Source organism: Culex pipiens, chromosome 3, assembly GCF_016801865.2.
Source record: "Culex pipiens pallens isolate TS chromosome 3, TS_CPP_V2, whole genome shotgun sequence".
Classification (NCBI taxonomy): domain Eukaryota; kingdom Metazoa; phylum Arthropoda; class Insecta; order Diptera; family Culicidae; genus Culex; species Culex pipiens.
Window position 1 is genome coordinate 157,495,725 of NC_068939.1, and position 21,652 is coordinate 157,517,376.

At 36.0% G+C, this 21,652-nt stretch overlaps 2 protein-coding genes across 2 annotated transcripts in view; one reads left to right on the forward strand and one right to left on the reverse strand.

The window, feature by feature from the left end:
- Window positions 1–1,145: 1,145 nt before the first annotated feature.
- Window positions 1,146–3,013, forward strand: LOC120414877 (zinc finger protein DPF3). The gene is made up of 2 exons (XM_039576203.2): window positions 1,146–2,591; window positions 2,657–3,013. The coding sequence occupies exon 1, from the start codon at window positions 1,214–1,216 to the stop codon at window positions 2,564–2,566; it is 1,353 nt and encodes a 450-aa protein (XP_039432137.1). The 5' UTR covers window positions 1,146–1,213; the 3' UTR covers window positions 2,567–2,591; window positions 2,657–3,013.
- An 11,315-nt stretch (window positions 3,014–14,328) lies between these two features.
- The window catches only part of LOC120413610 (uncharacterized), a 68,684-nt gene continuing 61,360 nt past the window's right edge, over window positions 14,329–21,652 (reverse strand). The window contains exons 7-8 of the mRNA XM_039574517.2: window positions 21,386–21,474; window positions 14,329–14,983 (exon numbers count right to left, since the gene is read on the reverse strand). Coding sequence (XP_039430451.1) covers window positions 14,498–14,983; window positions 21,386–21,474 — 575 coding nt within the window. The 3' untranslated portion in view covers window positions 14,329–14,497. The remainder of the gene's footprint in view (window positions 14,984–21,385; window positions 21,475–21,652) is intronic.

Consider the following 21,652-nt stretch of genomic DNA (forward strand, 5'->3'; position numbering starts at 1 on the left):
CATTTTAAAATTTCGTGTTTTTTTGTAACTTTGCAGGGTTATTTTTAGAGTTTAACAATGTAGAACAGACAATTACAAAATTTTGATATGTAAACATAAGGGGTTTGCTTAAAAACATCACGAGATATCGTGATTTTACGAAAAAAAAGTTTTGAAAAAGTTACTTTTTGCGTTTCTCTTTGTTTCGTCGTCCGTGTCTGTCGTGGGTGACCATGAACGGCCATGATCAACGACGACCAACTTTTTCAAAACTTTTGTTTATACATTTTTTTGTTATAGTTTGCTCTACATTTTTGTAGATCATTGTTCATTGTTCTAAATGAAAAAATGACCCTTCTGGGTCAATGTAGATTCGAAAAGTAAATTAAATTTCCCATAAAAATACACCTTCCAAAATTTTTTAACAGTCGAGTAACGGAAAATGGCAGAGTTTTTTAACACTTTTTTAGTGTCTTTTTCGATGTAAAATACGTTTTTTTCGGAATTCTGAGTACGCCATCAAATCGGGCGTCTAATTTTACATAAAAGTCTCTTTGACACCAAATTTCTAGCTCATCACCGTTTCAGGCTGAAAATTATTGAAAAAAAAAACATCTTTTTTCGCATGTTCAAAAATTGAAGGGGTCATACCGCCCCTCCGTCACGAGATATAAAAAAAAACGGACCTCGGATTCGTGATCAGGGACTAAAGTTACCCCTTAAGACAAAGTTTCACGCAAATCGAAGAGGGGTCGGGGCAACTTTTCCCGATTTCGTGTGAGTTGGTAGAGAATTACCCAGATTGTATTATAGTTTAAAAGTTTATAAGTCTTATCAAACAGTAAGATGGCTTTAAACATTAAGTAACAATGAAAACATTGTAAAAAATCAATCTCTTAATTTCAATGAAATGGTTTGAAAGCTATGCAAAAAAATAAATTTTAAATAACATAAAACCGGTTAGTTTGTTGGACGTTTAGGTATGAGAATCACACCGCAGCTTCCAACTGCACTCTGGTATTATAATTCCATCATCCTACAACCAAAACTCAACAACGAGCAAGTCACGCTACAGCGTCTGCGCCTGCTTCGGTGTTTTCGGTCCTTTCTCTGCTGCCTTCTGCTTCTCGTTTCTGCTACCAACGTGACGACGCAAACACAAATTTCTGCTACCAACTGTGCGGGCCTCGGGGTGACAGTTCGTTCCTTGTCTCGTAGTTGCAAACAAAACACGATGGCGTCCGTCGGTCCGGTTGAGTTTCGCGAGATAAAACTGCAAAATGTGTCGAAAATTGAAGCGCTCATCAATGATTCCGCGTACAAGGAGGGCATCGAGAACAGTGAAACGTTTAATACGCGGCTGTGCATCGAACGGCGCCAGCGGATGCCGTTTTTGGACCCGCAAACCGGAGTCGCCCAGTATCACTCGGCTTTGTTTATGAAGGCGAGGCAGCGGATGCCGGGGCTGAAGGTTGGCCAGATTTACAGCTATCCGGCGGCTCGTTGGCGCAAATCCCGGCGGCAGTACCTGCTCCAGAAGCAGCATCCGGCCTTTCCGGCGTACACAAACCGACCGTTTGGACATTTAACGAGCAGCTACGATGCAGAGGGCTCGAACTTGGATTCTGCCACTTCCAGTGTTGACGCCGAGGGTGGGAAAGACATGAAGGAAGATCCGGGCCAGGATTGGTACTACGACGAGATGGACATGCATGAAATGGAGACGTACGACGATCACGAGTTGCCGGACTCGGACTGTGACTTTGACGAGAGTTACAGCAGCCGGAAGAAACGGAGCAAGGGCGGCAAGGGTGGGTCGAGTTCAAGCAAGGGCAAAGCTAGCGTAGCCGAACCGAATACACCCAAACGTGGGCGCGGTTCTGGTAGAGGTCGCGGCAGGAAATCTCAAGGTGTTGGTGACAGCCCCAGCACCAAGGAAGTGCCGGAGGCAAGTTCAAGCAAGAAAGTTCGTCAACAACCACCGCCGCCACCTCCTCCACAGCACGTTCCAGCTGCACCAGCAGCAATCCCATCGTCTCCGTTGACCGTTCCGCCGGAAGAACCCCCGATGCCGGTGCTTGTTCCGGAACACAAGCCCTTCGAAGAACCCGAGGAGAGACCGAACCCGGTCAAGCCCGGACCATCAGCTTCCGCTCACATGCACGCACCTTCCGCTGCTGGATCTGCTTCCAACGCTGCTGCTCCCGCTACCGCAGGTCCTCCTCCGGAAAAGGGACGCGCCGTCCCGTCTCCGTACTGTGACTTTTGCCTGGGAGACGCTCGTGAAAACAAGAAAACTTTCGAAGCCGAAGAGCTGGTCTCCTGCTCGGACTGTGGCCGCTCGGGACACCCGACCTGTCTGCAGTTTACGGCCAACATGATCATCTCGGTGCGCAAGTACCGCTGGCAGTGCATCGAGTGCAAGTACTGCACCATGTGCGGAACCTCGGACAACGACGACCAGCTGCTGTTCTGCGACGACTGTGACCGTGGCTATCACATGTACTGTCTGTCACCGCCGCTCATTTCTCCGCCGGAAGGTTCCTGGAGCTGCGCTCTGTGCACCGCCGAGTTCCACCGGAAGTAATTCCGCATGCAATACCCAACATAAGGTAATTACTTGATGATTTCTCGGTTAAAAGAGTCAACCAACCAACAATCTTCACTTTTGTTACAGAATCTCCCAATTCGCTTGACAGCTAGCCAGATAGTAGTGTTCGTTCTGCAAGAGGACGAAACACTTTATACGTGACAACCTGCCCCCGCGCGCTGCTCCCCAATGAGTAAGATATGATATGACACAACACTTAACGCATGACTTTTTAAAAATCTGATTGATACTGTGTGTGTGATGCTGTACTGTATTTCAATGTAACATTTATTGATCTCGTGACAATGTATTACACGCAAAAAAAAAACTCTATATATATTAAACAAGGAATAAATAATACTATAAAAATCCAGTGGCAAATGTAAATAAAAGGCCCACCCTAAAGGGCTCGCACTACTCGAAACTTGTTTGCCGAAACTAGAACAGGAGTAACGTTTTATGAATCGTAATATCACACTGTCCTTCTTCGTAAATTTTCAAATAAGCGTTCAAATCAACTCTCTATCTAGCAAAGATTTATTTTTCCTATTTCTGAGGGAAACATCTTTGAAGAGAATCGGGTCCGTCATTTACAAAGAAGATTCGGAGACAATTTATTGCCGAACAAATGTTAACATGTTTAACTTTAATGGTAACATTCCATAGGTCGTCTCTTGGAACTTTTGTGTCATTGAGAGATTTTTTTATGGCAAGTTGTGGTTCTGCTAAATTAGGGTGGTTCACATTTATGATGTTTCAGTTTTTTTTTGGATTTTGTTTTTCTCTTCTGGAAAGTTGTTGGTCATATCAATCCAAGCAGCTTTCAGGGTTCAGTTCTATAGAAAATGTTCGGAACACTTTCAGCGCTCTGAAAAGCTAACATTTTCTTTATTTGAAAAAATGAAACCATTTTTAAACCAATCGCTTCTCTTAAATCAGACTTCCCCACATTCAAAGCCCCTGACGAAAAATTAGAAGTAAGCAGTTAGCTATTACATTTTAACATATTTCCAGATTCCTGTTGTTGCAAATCGAAAAAAAAGTCGGAAATTTGCCAAAATCCACAAAAAAAAATCATTCATGGTTCATTTCATTTATATCACCTATTTCAGAATGAAAAGGCTATTTAATACATGAAATTCCCAACACATATTGGATTACGATAATGGACACATATTTTCACAATTATTTTTAAGAATCAATTATGAGATTTAGGAAATTTTAATACAGCTTCATTTCAGCCAATATTCCCACACAGCAAAGAATGTAGTAATCCAGTTGCATGTAAAAGGCCCAGGTGTAAAATGAATGTTGCATTATTTTATGAAATTCTATGTAATATTACATCCTGAAATGTGTAGCTCATCACTATGGGAAACATACTTGATCGAAATGTCATGCTCATATATGCGTTTATCCTTTTCATTCTTCATCGGTCTGTTGGCCGAGCGGGCTAAGGCGCCAGTCCTTACTGTTGGTGCTGGGTTTGATTCCCGTCGGCTGCAATTTTTTTTATGTTTACAAAAATTGTACATGCAGTGTGTAACATTAAGTGTTTATTTTGACGAGGGTAATGTGCATGCGATTTTACCATCGGATTTTTTGCTGTGCTGCGTCAGGCAATTTTCATTACGGCCTCACCAAATATGTTTATTCAATTTGCCACTTCATTAAATTCGCATAAAATGGGGGGTTAAGCATTCATTCCAATTAAAATGGCTTTTGATTAAAAAAAATGTTAGTGTAAAAGTATTGATAACTTGATAAATTAACACAAATACAAATTGAATATCAATATGCTTAAAAATCTAAGAAAATAAATTGGGTTGGTGACAAAAACTTTAAATAAAATTTGTACCAGCCTTAGAAATTTTGGAAACTTATGATTGCAAAGCAACTGGACAGGTGTATAAGTATATAATGCATTTTTAAACAAACTCGATTTATGTTTTTTACGTTTTGAACCAAAAGTTCCAATAATAAGTTTCAAGCTCTTTTGAAATGATAGTCGTGATTTTAGAAATCTGGAAATAATGTTTTCTAAGGGGTGAAAATTTACAATGATTTCTTTAACACCAAAACTCCGAAGCTCAAGAAAAAGGTGGAATTTCCATATAAATTTCCCATTTTTTCTCGAGTTTTGAGATTAAGGTTTTAATGACATAAAAATCAGAACAAGATTTCGTCGATCGTAAAATGAGGGTTAATTGAGTAGCACTTAGAAATATATTTTTTTCCTGGTTTTCATTCCTTGAAAGGTTGATCTCAGTTACCAAAAAACAGATCAACGACTTCAAAAAAGTAAATTGTAGAATTTTTTTGCCGATTTTAGCGTAACATACTTTACGAATGACGCCTTTAAAAAAACTAACTTAATCCACCTATGTGGTTGGAGCCTTCCTCACTCATTACCGACAATGGCTGTACACAAATTTCATCTATTTTTTAGATCCGGAATAAAAAAGTACATCAATATCACTTAAGTGGCCATATCTCGAGACAGGGTTGCCAGATCTTCAATGTTTTAGACTCGTTGGAAAGATCTTTTGATAACCTAACCAACGATGGGTCGGATGGTGGATCCGGACAGAGTTTACATACATTTAAGTGAGATCCGGCTTCCAAAAAGTACATCAATATCACTTAAGTGGCCATATCTCGAGACAGGGTTGCCTGATCTTCAATGTTTTAGGCTCGTTGGAAAGGTCTTTTGATAACCTAACCAACGATGGGTCGGATGGTGGATCCAGACATAGTTTACATACATTTAAGTGAGATCCGGATATATGTGAAAACACATTTTTATGCATAACTTTTGAACTACTTATCGAAACTTCAATCTGTATAAAACTCGATCTATGGGACCCTAAACCAAGTCGAATGCAACAGGTTCGGGTCAAATCGGTTCAGCCAGTGCCGAGAAACATGAGCTAGTTTGTTGGTCACATACATACATACACACACACATACACACACACATACACACAGACATTTGTTCAGTTTTCGATTCTGAGTCGATATGTATACATGAAGGTGGGTCTACGACGTTTTTATAAAAAAATCATTTTTAGAGCAGGATTATAGCCTTACCTCAGTGAGGAAGGCAAAAATCGAAAAAAAAAATAACTTTCAAAGATTATAATTTGAAAACGTTGCACTTAATCAAAATATCACAGAAGAGCAATTCTCCACAAAACCCGAAATAGATATTACTTATATTTTTCGATTTTGCTCAAACCCTCCCTATGACCAAAGATGTAATTTTGTGTCATTTGGTTCACCCATAAAGACTCCCTACAATGTTGGCAGCAGTTCATACAAAAATTAAATGTAAATATTCGAGGAACTTTTGAAAAAAAATGTGTATTCGGCAAAGTTGTAGGTATTGATGAGGACTATTCAGAAAAAAAGTACACGAAAAAAATAGAGATTTTTTCTACTAACTCTTATTCACAAAAACTCAATTTTCAAAATCCGTATTTTTGATTTTTTTATATGTGTAGGGGCCAAAAACCCGCATCTGTTTAACCATTAAGAAGTATGGACCAAAATTTTGCCGACGAACTATGATTTTTTTTTAAAAGTGATTTTTGTAAAAAAATGAAATCTTGTCAAAAATTGTTCTTAAAAGCAAAGTGTTCATGATAGTCCATTCCTAAAAATATTTTTCAGAAGATTTCAGAAAATTTCCTACAATTTCCTCATGGAAACATTGAAGATTGGACCTTAGATTGCTGAGATACAACGGCGTAAAGAAAAATAAACAGGAAAATTTAAGTTTTCTAAGTCTTACAAAAAATACCCTCAAATTTCAAATGTCGATATCTCAGCAACTAATGGTCCGCTTTTCAATGTTAAAATATGGAACATTCGTGAAATTTTCCGATCTTTTTGAAAATAATATTTTCAAAAAGAATCAATTCTAACGTTTAAAAAGGGCGTAATATTGAATGTTTGGCCCTTTTGAAATGTTAGTCTTGATTAAAAAAATAATATATTTTTTTCAAAAAGATCGAAAAAATGACAGAATTTTTTTGTAAATTCATCAATCTCTCCTCTGGCTCTACATCGAGTAGAGAACGCGAGCAATGCACAAAATTGAGAAAGTGTGTGTATGCATTAGGGAGCCCAGAAAAAATGACCCCTTGCTCCACAAGCGGAAATCGGGTTTTTGGGTTATTTTAAGCATCTGTGTAAATTTTGAGCGAAATTGGATGGGATTAACCCATTGATACCCGAGCCTAAAGTTGGTGAAAAAAATGTTTTTCATACAGAAATGACTTTTTTTTCCCCATACAAACTTCACCCCCGAGTATCAATGGGTAAATGTTGACCAAGCTCAGAGTCCTAAAATGGCTCATGGAACAATATTCAGCTTGTGGAGCGAGGTTTTGAGAAAAAGTCCCATATTCTGGGCATCCTAGTGTGCATACATTTCGAGCAACTATCAAACGTGTGTAAATGAGCTGAGGTGAGTTAGAAAGGCCTGTGGTGAATTTCAGATCACTCAAAATGACCGTTAAATTGTTGATTTATGCCTTATGAAAGCGGTTTACGTCTTCTTGTCGATGTTCGGTATTAATTTGAGAAAGTATATTTCTCCTAGTTTGAATAGTTTTTAGGTATTTTTTTTCCTAACATATCCGTCAACTCGTCACGTAACTGCCATTTTTTCTTCTGCTCACAAACTCTATCAAATCGAATCGAATTCTGCCCTCACCTCACGTTGCTATTTATCCATGTTGCTGTTGCTGTTGTTGGTGCTGTTTTTGCCGGAGGTGGTGGTGTCGATGATAGTAAGCCCATTGTCGGAGGGAAGGATGTGGTCGTGTGGTTTGTGTGTGTGTGTGTGTGTCTGCCAGTACCATTCTCAAAGAAGAAGCTTCTGTTCCTTATTCTGGGAGGGTGGGTGGTGATGATTGAATGGCCGTGATGTAATGCAGCCCATCGTTCGTTCGATCATCATCAGCTTTCTTGAAAGCCTGAAAGCTGGGAAAGTTTGGACGACCCGAGTAAAATTTGCGTTGCAAAAAAGTGAATTTTGCAAGTGGTGCTGAAAAAAGGTTTTGAACTTGGTTTTGAAACAATATTTGTGTTATTCATCCTTGCTCCTTGAATCATAACTTTATTCCAGCTCAGAATTTTCTTTATGGTTAATATTTTTTGAATAAAGTTAAAACAACTTCTACCCGGGTCAACCTCAAGAAATAAGAATCGGCAGGATTCCGGAACCAGAAATGGAGACCTCCAGCAGTCCCTGCCCTGATCCCTCCCATAGTTGCTGTCGACGACGACGAGGGCTTTGATCATTTCTCGTATCAATTAGATCCAATTTCCCTTCTCGGCTCGAGGAAGGAAATGATATTTCCGCTTGTTGGCACTTTTTGAGGCCCAACATAAGCTGTTTGAAGTGTTGTGTGTGCCTCGGAAAAGCGATTTCTTGTGGGAAGATGATGAACATGGGCGAGAGAGGGGATATCTGTTTCAGATCGGAACGGCAATCAGTGCTCGGCCCCGTATTTTTCGAATCGAAGTGGAAGAGGAGTCCTCTTCAGTTTTGCCGGAGATGGAAAGATTTGTTGTTTTTTCCTTGCCTCGCTTTGAATAAATCGAATGATGTTGACTTTCATTAGGCTAAGAAGTCGGCGGTGAGATGAAAGAAAAGCGGCACTTTTTTCTTTTTCCTTCATTCGCTCTGTTGAGTCAATCAAAGTTGGACCGCGGATTTTCAATCAGCTCAAGGACGCAAGTGATCTTATCAATTGTGCTTGGAAACTTCTGCTAGAGTTTGACATTTTTGAATGCGAATTGAATTTAACCACAAAAAAAACTCACTAGATGAAATAATGAAATGGGTTCTAGTTAACAAATTGCAAGACTGCCTTCTTCAAGTCCACTAGAAACCTCAAAAAAATAGTCTATCTGCATCTGCAAAGAACCGCAGAACGGATGAAGAAATTTCGTGGAAAAGCCAAACCACATCTCCGAATCGAACGTGATTGACTTGGCGAGATGTTGATGATGAAAACTGGGACCGACGCTAGTTTTCTGGGATTTGTTTTTTTGTAACTAATCCAATTATCTCGTTCGTCGCTTCTGTAAACGAATATATGAGAGCCTTTAGTAGAAAATAAGTTTAATTATATTATTGTTGTACAAGAATTTTTCACCAGAAACGAATTAACAAAGTCAAGAAAAAATTGGCGAGGCCATTATTTCTAACATGCATTTTAATAAGTTTGAAAATTTACTCTAAAATTAAGAAGTAATTTTTTTTAACAATAATGTGCAATTTTATTCGATAAAGCTTAATGTTATAACAGATTTCATGATTTCTCAGATTTTTTTCTGGACCAACATCAGAACAGGGCGGTTAAGCCTTTTTACAGCTGAAACTATTTAGAAAATTCTCCGGATATAATATTTCACCAAAATGTTGGTGCAAAACAACAGCTCATCTTTCCAGCTACCGTAAAACGGGGTGAATTTGATAGCCGGGGTGACTTTGATAGGTTTGAAATTTTTCCACAAAATAAAGAGTACAAATTAAATAAGTATGTACGGAATGGGTTGGAATCATACTGACCGTTTTAGAGAAGTGCTCAAAGTACCTCAAGAAGAACTTTTCATAACATTTTGAAAAGTTTAAAAAGTTAGTTAACTATTATTAGGAAAATTTTGATGAAAGTCATTATTTTAAACTTCTCAGAATGTCGTGATTTTCTCAATGAACATAATTTTAAATCGGAAAACGGAATACATTTTCGGATTCTTTGGACAATTTTCCACTAGGAGAAGGTAAAATAAGTTTGTAAACATTAAATAATATGTGTTGTTGAAACATTGTTCAGAAAGATCTTCAAATTTATAGGCAATTTCATTTGAACAAATTTCATATAAAATGTGAAAACTTGTTATTCGTGCTTCGAATCAAATTTAAAATGCAATATAAATCGATAATTTTATGAACAATACTATATTTAACGAATTTCAGGTAAAATTCCGACTTTTTAACAATTTTACTTAAAATTTATATGTGGGTAATTCTTTACCAACTCACACGAAATCGGGAAAAGTTGCCCCGACCCCTTTTCGATTTGCGTGAAACTTTGTCCTAAAGGGTAACTTTTGTCCCTGATCACGAATCCGAGGTCTGTTTTTTGATATCTCGTGACGGAGGGGCGGTACGACCCCTTCCATTTTTGAACATGCGAAAAAAGAGGTGTTTTTCAATAATTTGCAGCCTGAAACGGTGATGAGATAGAAATTTGGTGTCAAAGGGACTTTTATGTAAAATTAGACGCCCAATTTGATGGCGTACTCAGAATTCTGAAAAAAACGTATTTTTCATCGAAAAAAACACTAAAAAAGTTTTAAAAATTCTCTCATTTTCCGTTACTCGACTGTTAAAAAATTTTAGAACATGTCATTTTATGGGAAATTAAATGTACTTTTCGAATATACATTGACCAAGAAGGGTCATTTTTTCATTTAGAACAAAATCTTTCATTTTTAATTTTCGTGTTTTTTTCTAACTTTGCAGGGTTATTTTTTAAGAGTGTAACAATGTTCTACAAAGCTGTAGAGCAGACAATTACAAAAATTTTAATATAAAGACATAAGGGGTTTACTTATAAACATCACGAGTTATCACGATTTTACGAAAAAAAAGTTTTGAAAAAGTTACTTTTTGCGTTTCTCTTTGTTTCGTCGTCCGTGTCTGTCGCGGGTGACGATGAACGGCCATGATCGATGACGACCAACTTTTTCAAAACTTTTTTTCGTAAAATCGCGATAACTCGTGATGTTTATAAGCAAACTCCTTATGTCTATATATCAAATTTTTTGTAATTGTCTGTTCTACAATTTTGTACAACATTGTTACACTCTTAAAAATAACCCTGCAAAGTTAGAAAAAACACGAAATTTTAAAATGAAAATTTTTGTTTTAAATGATAAAATGACCCTTCTGGGTCAATGTAGATTCAAAAAGTACATTAAATTTCCCATAATATGACATGTTCCAATTTTTTTTACAGTCGAGTAACGGAAAATGGGAGAATTTTAAAAACTTTTTTAGTGTTTTTTTGATGAAAAATACGTTTTTTCGGAATTCTGAGTACGCCATCAAATCGGGCGTCTAATTTTACATAAATGTCCCTTTGACACCAAATTTCTATCTCATCACCGTTTCAGGCTGCAAATTATTGAAAAACACCTCTTTTTTCGCATGTTCAAAAATTGAAGGGGTCGTACCGCCCCTCCGCCACGAGATATCAAAAAACGGACCTCGGATTCGTGATCAGGGACAAAAGTTACCCCTTAGGACAAGTTTCACGCAAATCGAAGAGGGGTCGGGGCAACTGCTGTGTGAGTTGGCGGAGAATTACCCATGTATTTTGTTAAAAAGCTTATAAACTTAGTTAACTAAATATAAACATTATTTTTTTTAAACTATTTCAGCAACTTTAGTGGTGGTACATTTAACTTAAAAATAAAGTTTGAACACCTTTAATCCGATTTAAACAAGAAAAACTATGACTATCAAAGTCACCCCGGAATTTAAAATGAGAATTTTAAACGTAACTATTTTTTAAACATTATAAAAAGATTGTTTTTTCAAAAATAGTTTTAAAAATGATAATCTTGAGAAAAACCTTACCAGTTGGAAAATATTCAAAAAATAAATTGAAATCCTATCAAAGTCACCCCGGTTTACGGTACCACTAAACACGACGAGTTTAGTCAAGTAGTTACTTATTGCCTGGGAGCTGCTGTTTTGCAAAAATACTTATAGGCCCTTTTCGACTGTTGCTCCAAATTTAATAATGAAAGCATGTTTTTTTTTGTTTTTGAGATAAAAAAGCGATTCTAGAAAATGATCATGACTAAATTTGTTTATCTAAACGTATTTTTTTCTAAAATTTGATAGATTTAATTAAATGAAATCACACAACAAACTGAAAATGACCATTTTATCGAAACAAAACCGTAGAAATCAAATCAATCGAAAATTAATAAAATAAGGGCTCCAGACTGCATTCCGAACAGAGCAACTTCAAATTGTTAAATTGTTATGTTCTTTGATATGTTTCGATTTTAGTGTTTTTTTGTGACTTAAGAAAATATACAAAATTGATGTATTTGATAATGTCTAAAAAACACAAAAATAAAAAAGAAACGAAAACAAAGAAGAAGACATCCAGTCAATTTTGAATAAGGGTGTTGAATGACCAAGAAGGTTGAAGCTGCCAGAAATAAATGAATGAAATGAACAACAATAATGTAATATTTGAGATTAAATTAAGAAATTCGTTTTTTTTTATAATAAAGGCTACTGGGGCTAATCGAGACTGCAGTCTGAACGGAGACAGTTAATTTAAAAGCATTTAATTTTAAAATCTTTGCACAAATTTTTATTTTCTGTTCCTGTTTAAACCGAAATCAATCAAAAATATCAAAACATTTTGAAAAAATATGGCTTCAAAAACTGTCCCAATTTGACTGTTTTTCGCCCAAGGTGAACATAAAAAAGATTAATAAAGAAAAAAATATTTTTAATTTAAAATAATAATGTACCGTCATCAGGGGTGACATTGGGTCTGGGGGGTGAGATTGGGTCATACAAATTTCAGCATTTTTGTATGACCCAATTTCACCCCCCAGACCCAATGTCACCCCTGATGACGGTACGTGACATAATACCTAATCTATATGAAACAAGCCTTACCCGACAAACTTCGTTCTGCCTTTTTTCGTTTGTTGACGTTTTTAATTTTTTTGCTGATGCAGCCTCCTGTGATCAACATTTGATTTTACGTACCTTTTCCCATACAATCTGCAGATTTTCCGGAATCGGTTCCAGAGTGGCCAAAGTGCCAACTTATTAGCGTAAAAACCTTCCTTGGGCTTATACGAACTCAACGCAACAAAAAGCGTCTCGATCCGACGCTCCGTATTGAACTGATTCGCGTTCGAACAAAACCGTCGAAATTTTTTATATATATAGATATTTAAAACAATACAGAAAATATTTAAACGGTTTTTTTTTTCGTACCAATAATATTTAAAAAAAAAAAACCTTAAGAGTCAAGGTAATGCTGATGTATGCCCAAAAATATTTTTAAATGTGTGTGGTCCAATCCAATACCCGCTGGCCGGCAGCGAAATTATCACGATTTTAAGAAAAAAAGTTTTGAAAAAGTTACTTTTTGCATTTCTCTTTGTTTCGTCGTCCGTGTCTGTCGCGAGAGACCATGAACGGCCATGATCGATGACGACCAACTTTTTCAAAAAAAAAATTTCGTAAAATCGCGATAACTCGTGATGTTTATAAGCAAACCCCTTATGTCTACATATCAAAAAAATTGTAATTGTCTGCTGTCGTACTGCCCCTCCGTCACGAGATATCAAAAAACGGACCTCGGATTCGTGATCAGGGACAAAAGTTACCCCTTAGGACAAAGTTTCACGCAAATCGAAGAGGGGTCGGGGCAACTGCTGTGTGAGTTGGCGGAGAATTACCCAACTTCATTTTTTCGATTTAAAATCAAATTTGCAATCAAAAAGTACTTTAGTGAAATTTTGATAAAGTGCACCATTTTCAAGTTATAGCAATTTTGAGGTAACTTTTTTCAAAATAGTCGCAGTTATTAATTTTTTTAAATTAGTGCCCGTTTGCCCACTTTTGAAAAAAATATTTTTGAAAAGCTGAGAAAATTCTCTATATTTTTCTTTCTTGCTTAAATATTGTGATATTGTGAAATATTTCATGGACGACCCCTTTGATCAGTATCCATTGCATTTAAAAGCATTTGGGAGGTGTTATACAACCGTAAAGTAAACAAATGTACCGTGCGCCTCTTTATAGAAGAAAATGTGGAAAACAAGCAAAAAATTGAAAAAGTGACTATAAAAATATGAAAAAAAAATAAGATAGGCAAAATGTAATGATAGCAGGTGGTAGAAATAAATTAAATTAAACAAACAAATAAAAATACAAAAAATAAAAAAAAAAAACATAAAACAAGAGAAGTAAAGTTTTTTGTAGAGCAAATGTTTCTCTAAATGACGTCCTGAACACGGAAAAAATTTCAAAAAAATTGGCAGAAGAGGGTCGAAGTAAAATTTAAGGGAATTTTATGACCCTTACAACAAAAAAATGAATGGTGAATAATTATGGCCTTGTAAAAAAACAGCTGTGAATGCTTTTTGTTTTTTTTTTTTGAAAATTTCTGAAAGAGTGACTAGAACTTGAAAGCAATGCACTTTTTCAAACATGTTGTGATGGGTTTTTCGATTGCTAATCTGATTTTACATTTTAAAATGAATTCAGAAATGGTTTCGACCGTGATTTAGAGATTTGAAAAAAAAAATCACTATTTGTTCAAAAAACCATATCTTGGGCAAACTAATTTTCATTACTCTATGCCATAGCTTTTTGTCATCTAAAACTTAACAAAAACTAGAAATTTTCAAAAATGTTTTTTGATTTTTTTTTTTGCGTTGAACAGTGGGTATTTTATAAAGGGTGTAACTATATTTTTCCTAAATTATCCTTACCTTTGCCCACAACTTTGCCGAAGACACTAAAACAATCTGAAAATCTCTTCTCTAGACAAATATTTTGAACATTTACAAGGCATTTTTGTATGACCAAGACCACCCTTAAAATTATTGTGGAGGCTTGTATGGACGAATGAATTGTTCACAACTCATGAAATCAAAAACAAAAACTATTTTTTTATTATATTTTTTATTACTTTCAACAACTTCTCCAATCCATCACATTAAAACTTAACTTTAAATAAAAACTAATAAATATGAAACAACAGAGGACAGGGTTGAAATGAATGAACAAAGGGTAAAAACCACCAAACAAGGAGCTTTTTTCAAAGAACTTTTAACATGGATCGAAACCTACACCTTCTACTGCACCTGGTGGTAGTAGCCACCACCCTTCTGCAGTGCCACCGCCTGGGCCTGACCATAATTGATCTTGGCCAGGGGCGCCACGTACGCTGGCTGTTGCTGTTGATACTGAGCCAACTGTTGCTGGAAGAGGTGCGTTCCGTAGTGAACAGACTGTTGTTGCTGCTGCTGCTGTTGATGTTGCTGAAAGGCCGCCAGCTGCAGGTGCGTCGGTGCCGTCGCGTAAATGGCCGCCGGGATCGAAGACTGGCCAGCTGGACCGTACACCAGGGTCTGTTTCTGCGGCGTGGCCACCGTCGAGTAGACCTGGTAGCGTGGCTGTTGTTGTTGTTGTTGTTGCTGGTGTTGCTGCTGTTGAAGGTAGTGCTGCTGGAGGTGGCCCAAGCTGGCTGGATTCGCCTGCTGGGTGAAGGTGGCATAGCTGATCCCTTTGCCGTGGTGGTGGGTGGTCGTGGCGGTCGTCACCGGGATTAACTGCTTGAGCTGGGAGGGAGGAAGAAAAAACGGAATGGAAGTTGAATTGAAAAAAAGGTGGTGGAATTTTATCCCCGGAATGGCTGGCTTTGTTTGCAGATTTAATTAATTAATACGCTTTTGTGTGGCAATTGAATCGAATAACGCTCTGAAAAAATGCCGTTCCGTACCATATTGTGGACAGAAGAATGTTTTTTTTAATTGCTGCTTGACTAACTTTTGTTTGGTAGGGATTCATGTAATCAAGAGGATATCTGCAGTTATCTTATAGAAGTGTCCTATTTTTGTTTAAGTTTAAAGCGATTAGGTAAAAAAGTGCTTGAAAAATTATATTTCGAAAGATTACTTTAAAAAATCACGCAAACACCTTTACGATGTTTTCAGTTCAGTTACTCAGTTTAACACTGATAAAAAGAATACGAAAATTGATCAGTCTTGTCCTATCCGAAATTATTTTTTTTAAAAAAAAGCTAAGTGAAACACTAAATTATAGACATGACCCCACTTACAATAAACATTGTTAGCTAATAACAATTTAAAAAGTCCGTTTTATAAACATCTCAAGCGTAAAAAAAGTTCAGTCCAGACTCGATTATCCGAAGGCCTCGGAAAAATTTCACTTCGGATAATCGAATCACGAAAAAAAAATTTTTTTCGCTGTCTTGTTTTTGATTGTCGAGCTTAAGTATGACTCCTAAACTAAAGTGATTTACATTTTTTTAATCCAAGATGGCGGCCAATATGGCGGTGACGAAATATTGAAAAAATGCATTTTATTATTTAGTAAGCAATCAACTATTCAAATTTGACTAAAATGAGGTCGCAGAGCTCGAATTTGACGTTTAAAACAAGAGAAAGAAAAAAAAACGAAAACAATTTTTTTGTTCGTGATTCGATTATTCGAAGTCCCATACAAACCTTCGGATAATCAAACTTCTGATAGTCAAAACTTCGGACAATCGAGGCTTCGGATAATCGAGTCTGGACTGTAATATCTTTTATGTCAAAACCAGTATGAAATAATTAATATTTTGTCGCAGATTATGCTTTGACATTCTTTTTAGCTTCTTAAGAATTAAAAAATGATTTTTCAACCAATTTTTAAATCAATTTTCTCGTGTTTTTGAATTGTTTTATGAGACTTAGGTAATGTTTTAATTTAAAGGACAAATAAAAAAAAATAATCAACCTTAAAAACACAGCCCATGTTAACCACTTAAACATTGCCTGCATTTATTTTCAAATTTCCCTGCGATTTCAAATCAAACTATTCTTTGTGTTTTTTTTATTTAGATGAAACATGAGCTTTGCATTGGCTATGTTAAAAAAAAATCATATTGCATCATTAGTTTTTCCATACAAGTCCCCAATCAATTTTGGAGCTGGTTATACAAAATGTGACAAAATGGACGTTTGGCATGATAAGTACTAGATAATTTTGATTTATTCAATAAGTAATAATAATAATAATTTATTGATTTTTTCTTTTTTTAATTAGATTTTTTTTCAAACAGAAAATAATACTTTTAGCGATTGTGATTTATTCGAAACATCAAGTCATTTTTCCCCAATATTTTTTTATTTTTCACAAGAATGCATTTTAATGCAATTTTTGATACTTTTATTAGAAATTTTATTTTAAGAACCGAAAATTTCATGATATCTGTAGGGGAGATGGGGGTAAGACGGCCACCCTAAGGGAGAAGTCTAATAAAATTTACACAACAGATTATTTTGATCTCAAATTACGTACATTGTTCTACTACTAGTCCATTATAGAAATGACATAAATTAGTTAGTCTAAAAACCAATTTTCCATACTTTTCAGGAATTTTAAAAAAATAATTGAAATCGTATATATATGAAATACGCGGGGTAAGACGGCCAGTGCTTTAAATTAACTTAATAACTTTGCTAAATCCAGCCAAATTCCTACAAGGTTGGTTGAACAGACTTCTCTGAACATCATAACTATTTTGGTTGAAAAAATCAGGTTTCAAATGTGAAGAAAAATGCTGTTTAAAAATTTTCATATTTTGGCTCAGTGAATTTCATATTATTGCGACCACATTTTATGAAAAACTGTGAATTTTTACTACAAAACAAACACAATTTGATGCAAAATAATTAGTTTGTGTATTTTGATTAGAATAAGTAAATCAAAATTATGTAAACAATATTAAATTAGCGATTTTTATGAAAAGTTTGATAGGATTTCATACTATTCAATGAGTTTTGCTATATCACAGTAAAGAATGTTGTCGAAACGGTAGTTAACAGCATTTTGATTAAAAATGGATAGTTTTATTGAAAATGCTTTTCCTTATGTGTGTGTGTGTGTGCAACCAATCAAACGGGACCACGCGGTCGCTTCTTACAAATTGAGTTGTTTCCATGTATTTAAGTTAGTTTACATTCTATACATGCAAATAACTCGCATAGGCATTTGGATGGTGTTAGCTCTGCCGAGCTTCGGTGACCCATTTCTACGCAGGCTAGCCGTGCGCGAGGTACCTCAGCTTGAATCGACAAGCCCCGCCCTAAAGAACGTTTGCATCAATCGGATTCAAACGTTATTTAGAACTTCCGAGCCCTTGTCAAGTGGACAAAGACCCAGCACGTATATAGTTTTAGTGGTAACAGTGTTCTTAATTCCAGTCGTAGCTCACCAAGCCGTTATGGCTTAGTGTTTTGTATTTTTGCTTAACAATCCAAAGGACGGGGAATCGAACCCCGACTCGAGCAACTTCGTTTTTTCGTTCATATTCAAAGCTTCAATTTATATTTCCTAAAACTTTCTCGTTGGGAGCAGATGGGAATCGAACCCAGGACCATTCGCTTAAAATGCGAACAACGTAACCATTCAGCTACGGCCGCTCCTTTATAGTAATGATTTGGCGTGGTTGTCTTGAATGATGTGTGTGTATGTCAGAATATATGAAAGAATTATTGTCTCATAAAAAGAACGAGCTCACCAGTTAGCTTCTCTACAAACGTCTTCGGGAGGCTTATAACAACAGCGGACACCAGATTTGCTATGGAAAGCACGAGGCGAAGTATGCCGGTTACCGCTTGGGCTGCTTCCACTTGCCTCCGTCGTCCTCCTTTTCCACCTCTAAGGGAACTTGCCACGTGAAACGGTGCCGGCGCAGTAATCCGTGCCCCACGGCTCCGATTCTCTTTCGCTCGCGAGATTTCTACCTTGACGGGGACCGTTCACGCTGTGACCGAGGACCGCCTCGCTCTCTGCGCTCGCCACCTTCCCAATTCGGGCCAGTTCCCGCATGCTTCCGGTTGTTGCCTATTTCCCTGTCGAACCCATCACCACCCTGCTCTTCCGGAAAGTTTCGACGGCCACCCTGGAACGAGCACACGTCCTTGATTGAACCGTCCTCCTCCAGCACCGCGATCCATCCAGGCCGGATGTTAGAAAACCGCTTCACTTCCCGACGACTTTAACACAAAATTCACTTTTTCTCCAAGACGAATAATTCCAAAGTTGGGAAAAATGACGCAGAGCGGAAAAAAGTTCAACCTCGCGCACCGGTTGCTGCGATCAAACCATTGAAAATGCTTTTCCTTATCTACAAATATGTCTTAATAGTCAAAAACCGTCAAAAATATAACCTATATCAATTAAAATCTACAAATTGCGGGTGGCCGTCTTACCCCCGGAGGAGGTGGCCGTCTTGCCCCCAAATAAATTATTTTTTTAAACAATTTTTGTAAATAGCTCATCGCATTTTCTAAACTTTTTCGAGGGACATAATCTAGGGAAAACTTCAATTTAACATGAAAAAATATTTGAAGACAGGAAAACATATTGTTATCTAACAAAAATGCCTAAGTTGTAATTCATGAAAATTACATCCAGTTTCAAGTTCAAAAATTATTTGTTTATTTTGAGCTATTTTTATACTATTTCAAACAATATTTTTGGCAAAGGTGACTCCATATGCATTATTTAGCATGAGGAACAGTATTGCTAAACATTTTAGTAATATTCATTAGTATACTTAGTAAAACAGTGGGGTGGCCGTCTTACCCCGCCTGGCCGTCTTACCCCCAGCTCCCCTATAGTTTTTCCCTGTCAAAATATTATGCGATAAAGTTTTTTTTTTTTTTCTAAGAAATTTCCCCTTCTACTAGGCCTTTGCAAATATTTTTCAAAGTTTATGTCGCATATTCAAGTTTGCTTGAAAATATTTTTAATATTTTTTTGTGAAATTCCGTTGTACAGCGCTGCACAAAGGTTTTTTTTTTGACGAAAAAAAAAAATCGTCCATGCTTAGACATTTCCAAAAATAATGATTGCATAACAATATGGCAGGTGTATTATGTATTTTAAATACAAATTCTGTATCTTAAAGGAGGGATTTTCTGAACGTTTTTGTTTCTTCGGCAAAGTTGTAGGTAATGACATCTTTAACGAAGGCACCAACAATCAGAAAATCCCTCCTTAAGGTTGAAGGACTATGCAGAAAAATAAGATTTTATCAGTAATAGAAAATTTCACAAAATTCATATTTTTTAATTTTAGTAATTTTTTTATATGTCTAAGGGGACATATTCTGAGCCATAGTGCGGAATGGTGGAAAATCTGGTTTAAGAGATGTACATTTTTGAAATAATTGCGTTTTTCTTTAAATCGAAAATCTGGCAAAATAAAAGTAAAATCATGTTTTAAAACAAAATCGTATTGACAACCCGAGCAGACGGAAATAACGTGGGAATAACATTTTCTGATATTTGAAAATACTAGGTCAATAACATTTTATGTTATTTATAACAAGATTTGTTATTCGCCGTTATCATTTTTTTGTTATTGGATTGTTATTGTAATAACAGACTTATAACAGTTTTAGTTATTCTTCGAACAAATCTTTGTTATTATTTTTTTGTTATTTTAACAACTAATCCGAACATCCCAATAACAGTTGCAGTTATTTTTCCATAACAAAAATGTTATTCCAAAGTTGTTTTGGCTTTTAACCAAAATCAGACTAATGACAAATTTTGTTATGATAACATAAACTGTTATTAAACTCTTATGCAAACATTGATTTTGCAAGAATATTCCATAACACTTTTTGTTATTTTAACAGTATTTGTTATTGAAATGGCATGAATTTTGTTATTACCGTCTGCCCGGGAATCGAAAAGTACTTTAATATTATTTGATAAAATCTACTGTTTTCATGTTATAACTATTGTTAGGTATAAAATTCCCTTTTTTACGAAGTTGACTTTATAGCTGTCGGCCACCATTGCTAGTACCAACCACTAGTGTCTTCCTTTTATCTACAAGGACTTCGCCGCCCTGGGCTCCTAAGTGTATGAAAGTATGGCACGGAGCGACGGCGCCGAATACCCATATTTACACAAAGAATTTTAGAGCGCCCGCCGCGGGATTCGAACCGGCGACCTCTGGATTGTGAGTCCAGTGCGCGGTCCGATTGATCCACACGGGCGGGACAAACAGTGTCACCTTATAACCTCAGTAATTTTCAACTGACGATATCTCGGAAACTATTAGTCCGATTTGAAATGCTGAAAAATGAAACTTTTGCAATATTTTCTGAACTTTTCAATAAAAATAATTTTATAATTTTAAAATCCAGGTTTGTTTTTGTTAAGATCTACAAGAAGCTAATTTTCCTATTTTCATAGTTCAGAACAAATTACAAAAAAAAATCATATATTTAAAGTACTATATTTTATGTTAAAAAATAGATTGCAATAATTTGTATAATATCCCAGAGAGCATACTCTTAGCATTTTTTTAAAATTTCAATGATAATGGTATCACTCTAAACTTAAAAAAAAATGGATTCACAGTCACATGCAATGTGACTGTGAAAATATGAGAAAAAAATAAATATGCAAAATATAATGATTGGTGGTTGTAGAATAAGCCAAATACTATCAGAAAAAATATAAGCTACACAAGATAAATGCAAATTAAATACTAAAAATGAATGAAGCAAAAACATAACACTAGAGAAATAAAGTTTAAAAAAAACTGATGATTCTCAAAATGTTCGAAAATTGGGCAATGAGGTTGATTAAATGAAAAAAAAAAACTTTGAAGATCGAAAAAGTTACTAAAAAATTATGAAGCACAGCAAACGGGTAAAAGGGGAAATGGAAAAATACGCTTGAAACTACAAAAAAAACAAGTAAGATAAATGCATATAAAAATACCTAATATTAATGAAAACAAATCTAAAACGTATCGTTTAGAAGTTGAGCAGAATGAAAAAGGAAATAAAAATAAATACTCGTTGAATTGAAGAATTAATTTTTTGTAGGATATCAACTAATCATAAATTTAAATTTCAACATTATAAAACATATATTTTTTTTTTGTTGGGCTGAAAATACAACACATTCAACAAGGCTGATACTCACATGATGCTGGTGATGGGCGGGGGTGGGGATGGTCGGTGCCGGAACGGTGGACACAATCTGTTTGGCCGCCAGCGGAACCGGATAGGCAGCTGTGTGTGTGTGTGTGTGAAGAGCAAAACAAAGTTATTTAAAAACAGGGGAAAATATCCCGTGGCGTATGTAAATTAATAAAATTAATTGCGACTCCAGTCGGGGTTAACAGTAGGTAAATAGAAGAGGAAAAAATCTGCAACAATATTCGCAATTAACCGGGTTGCAAAAGTCAGA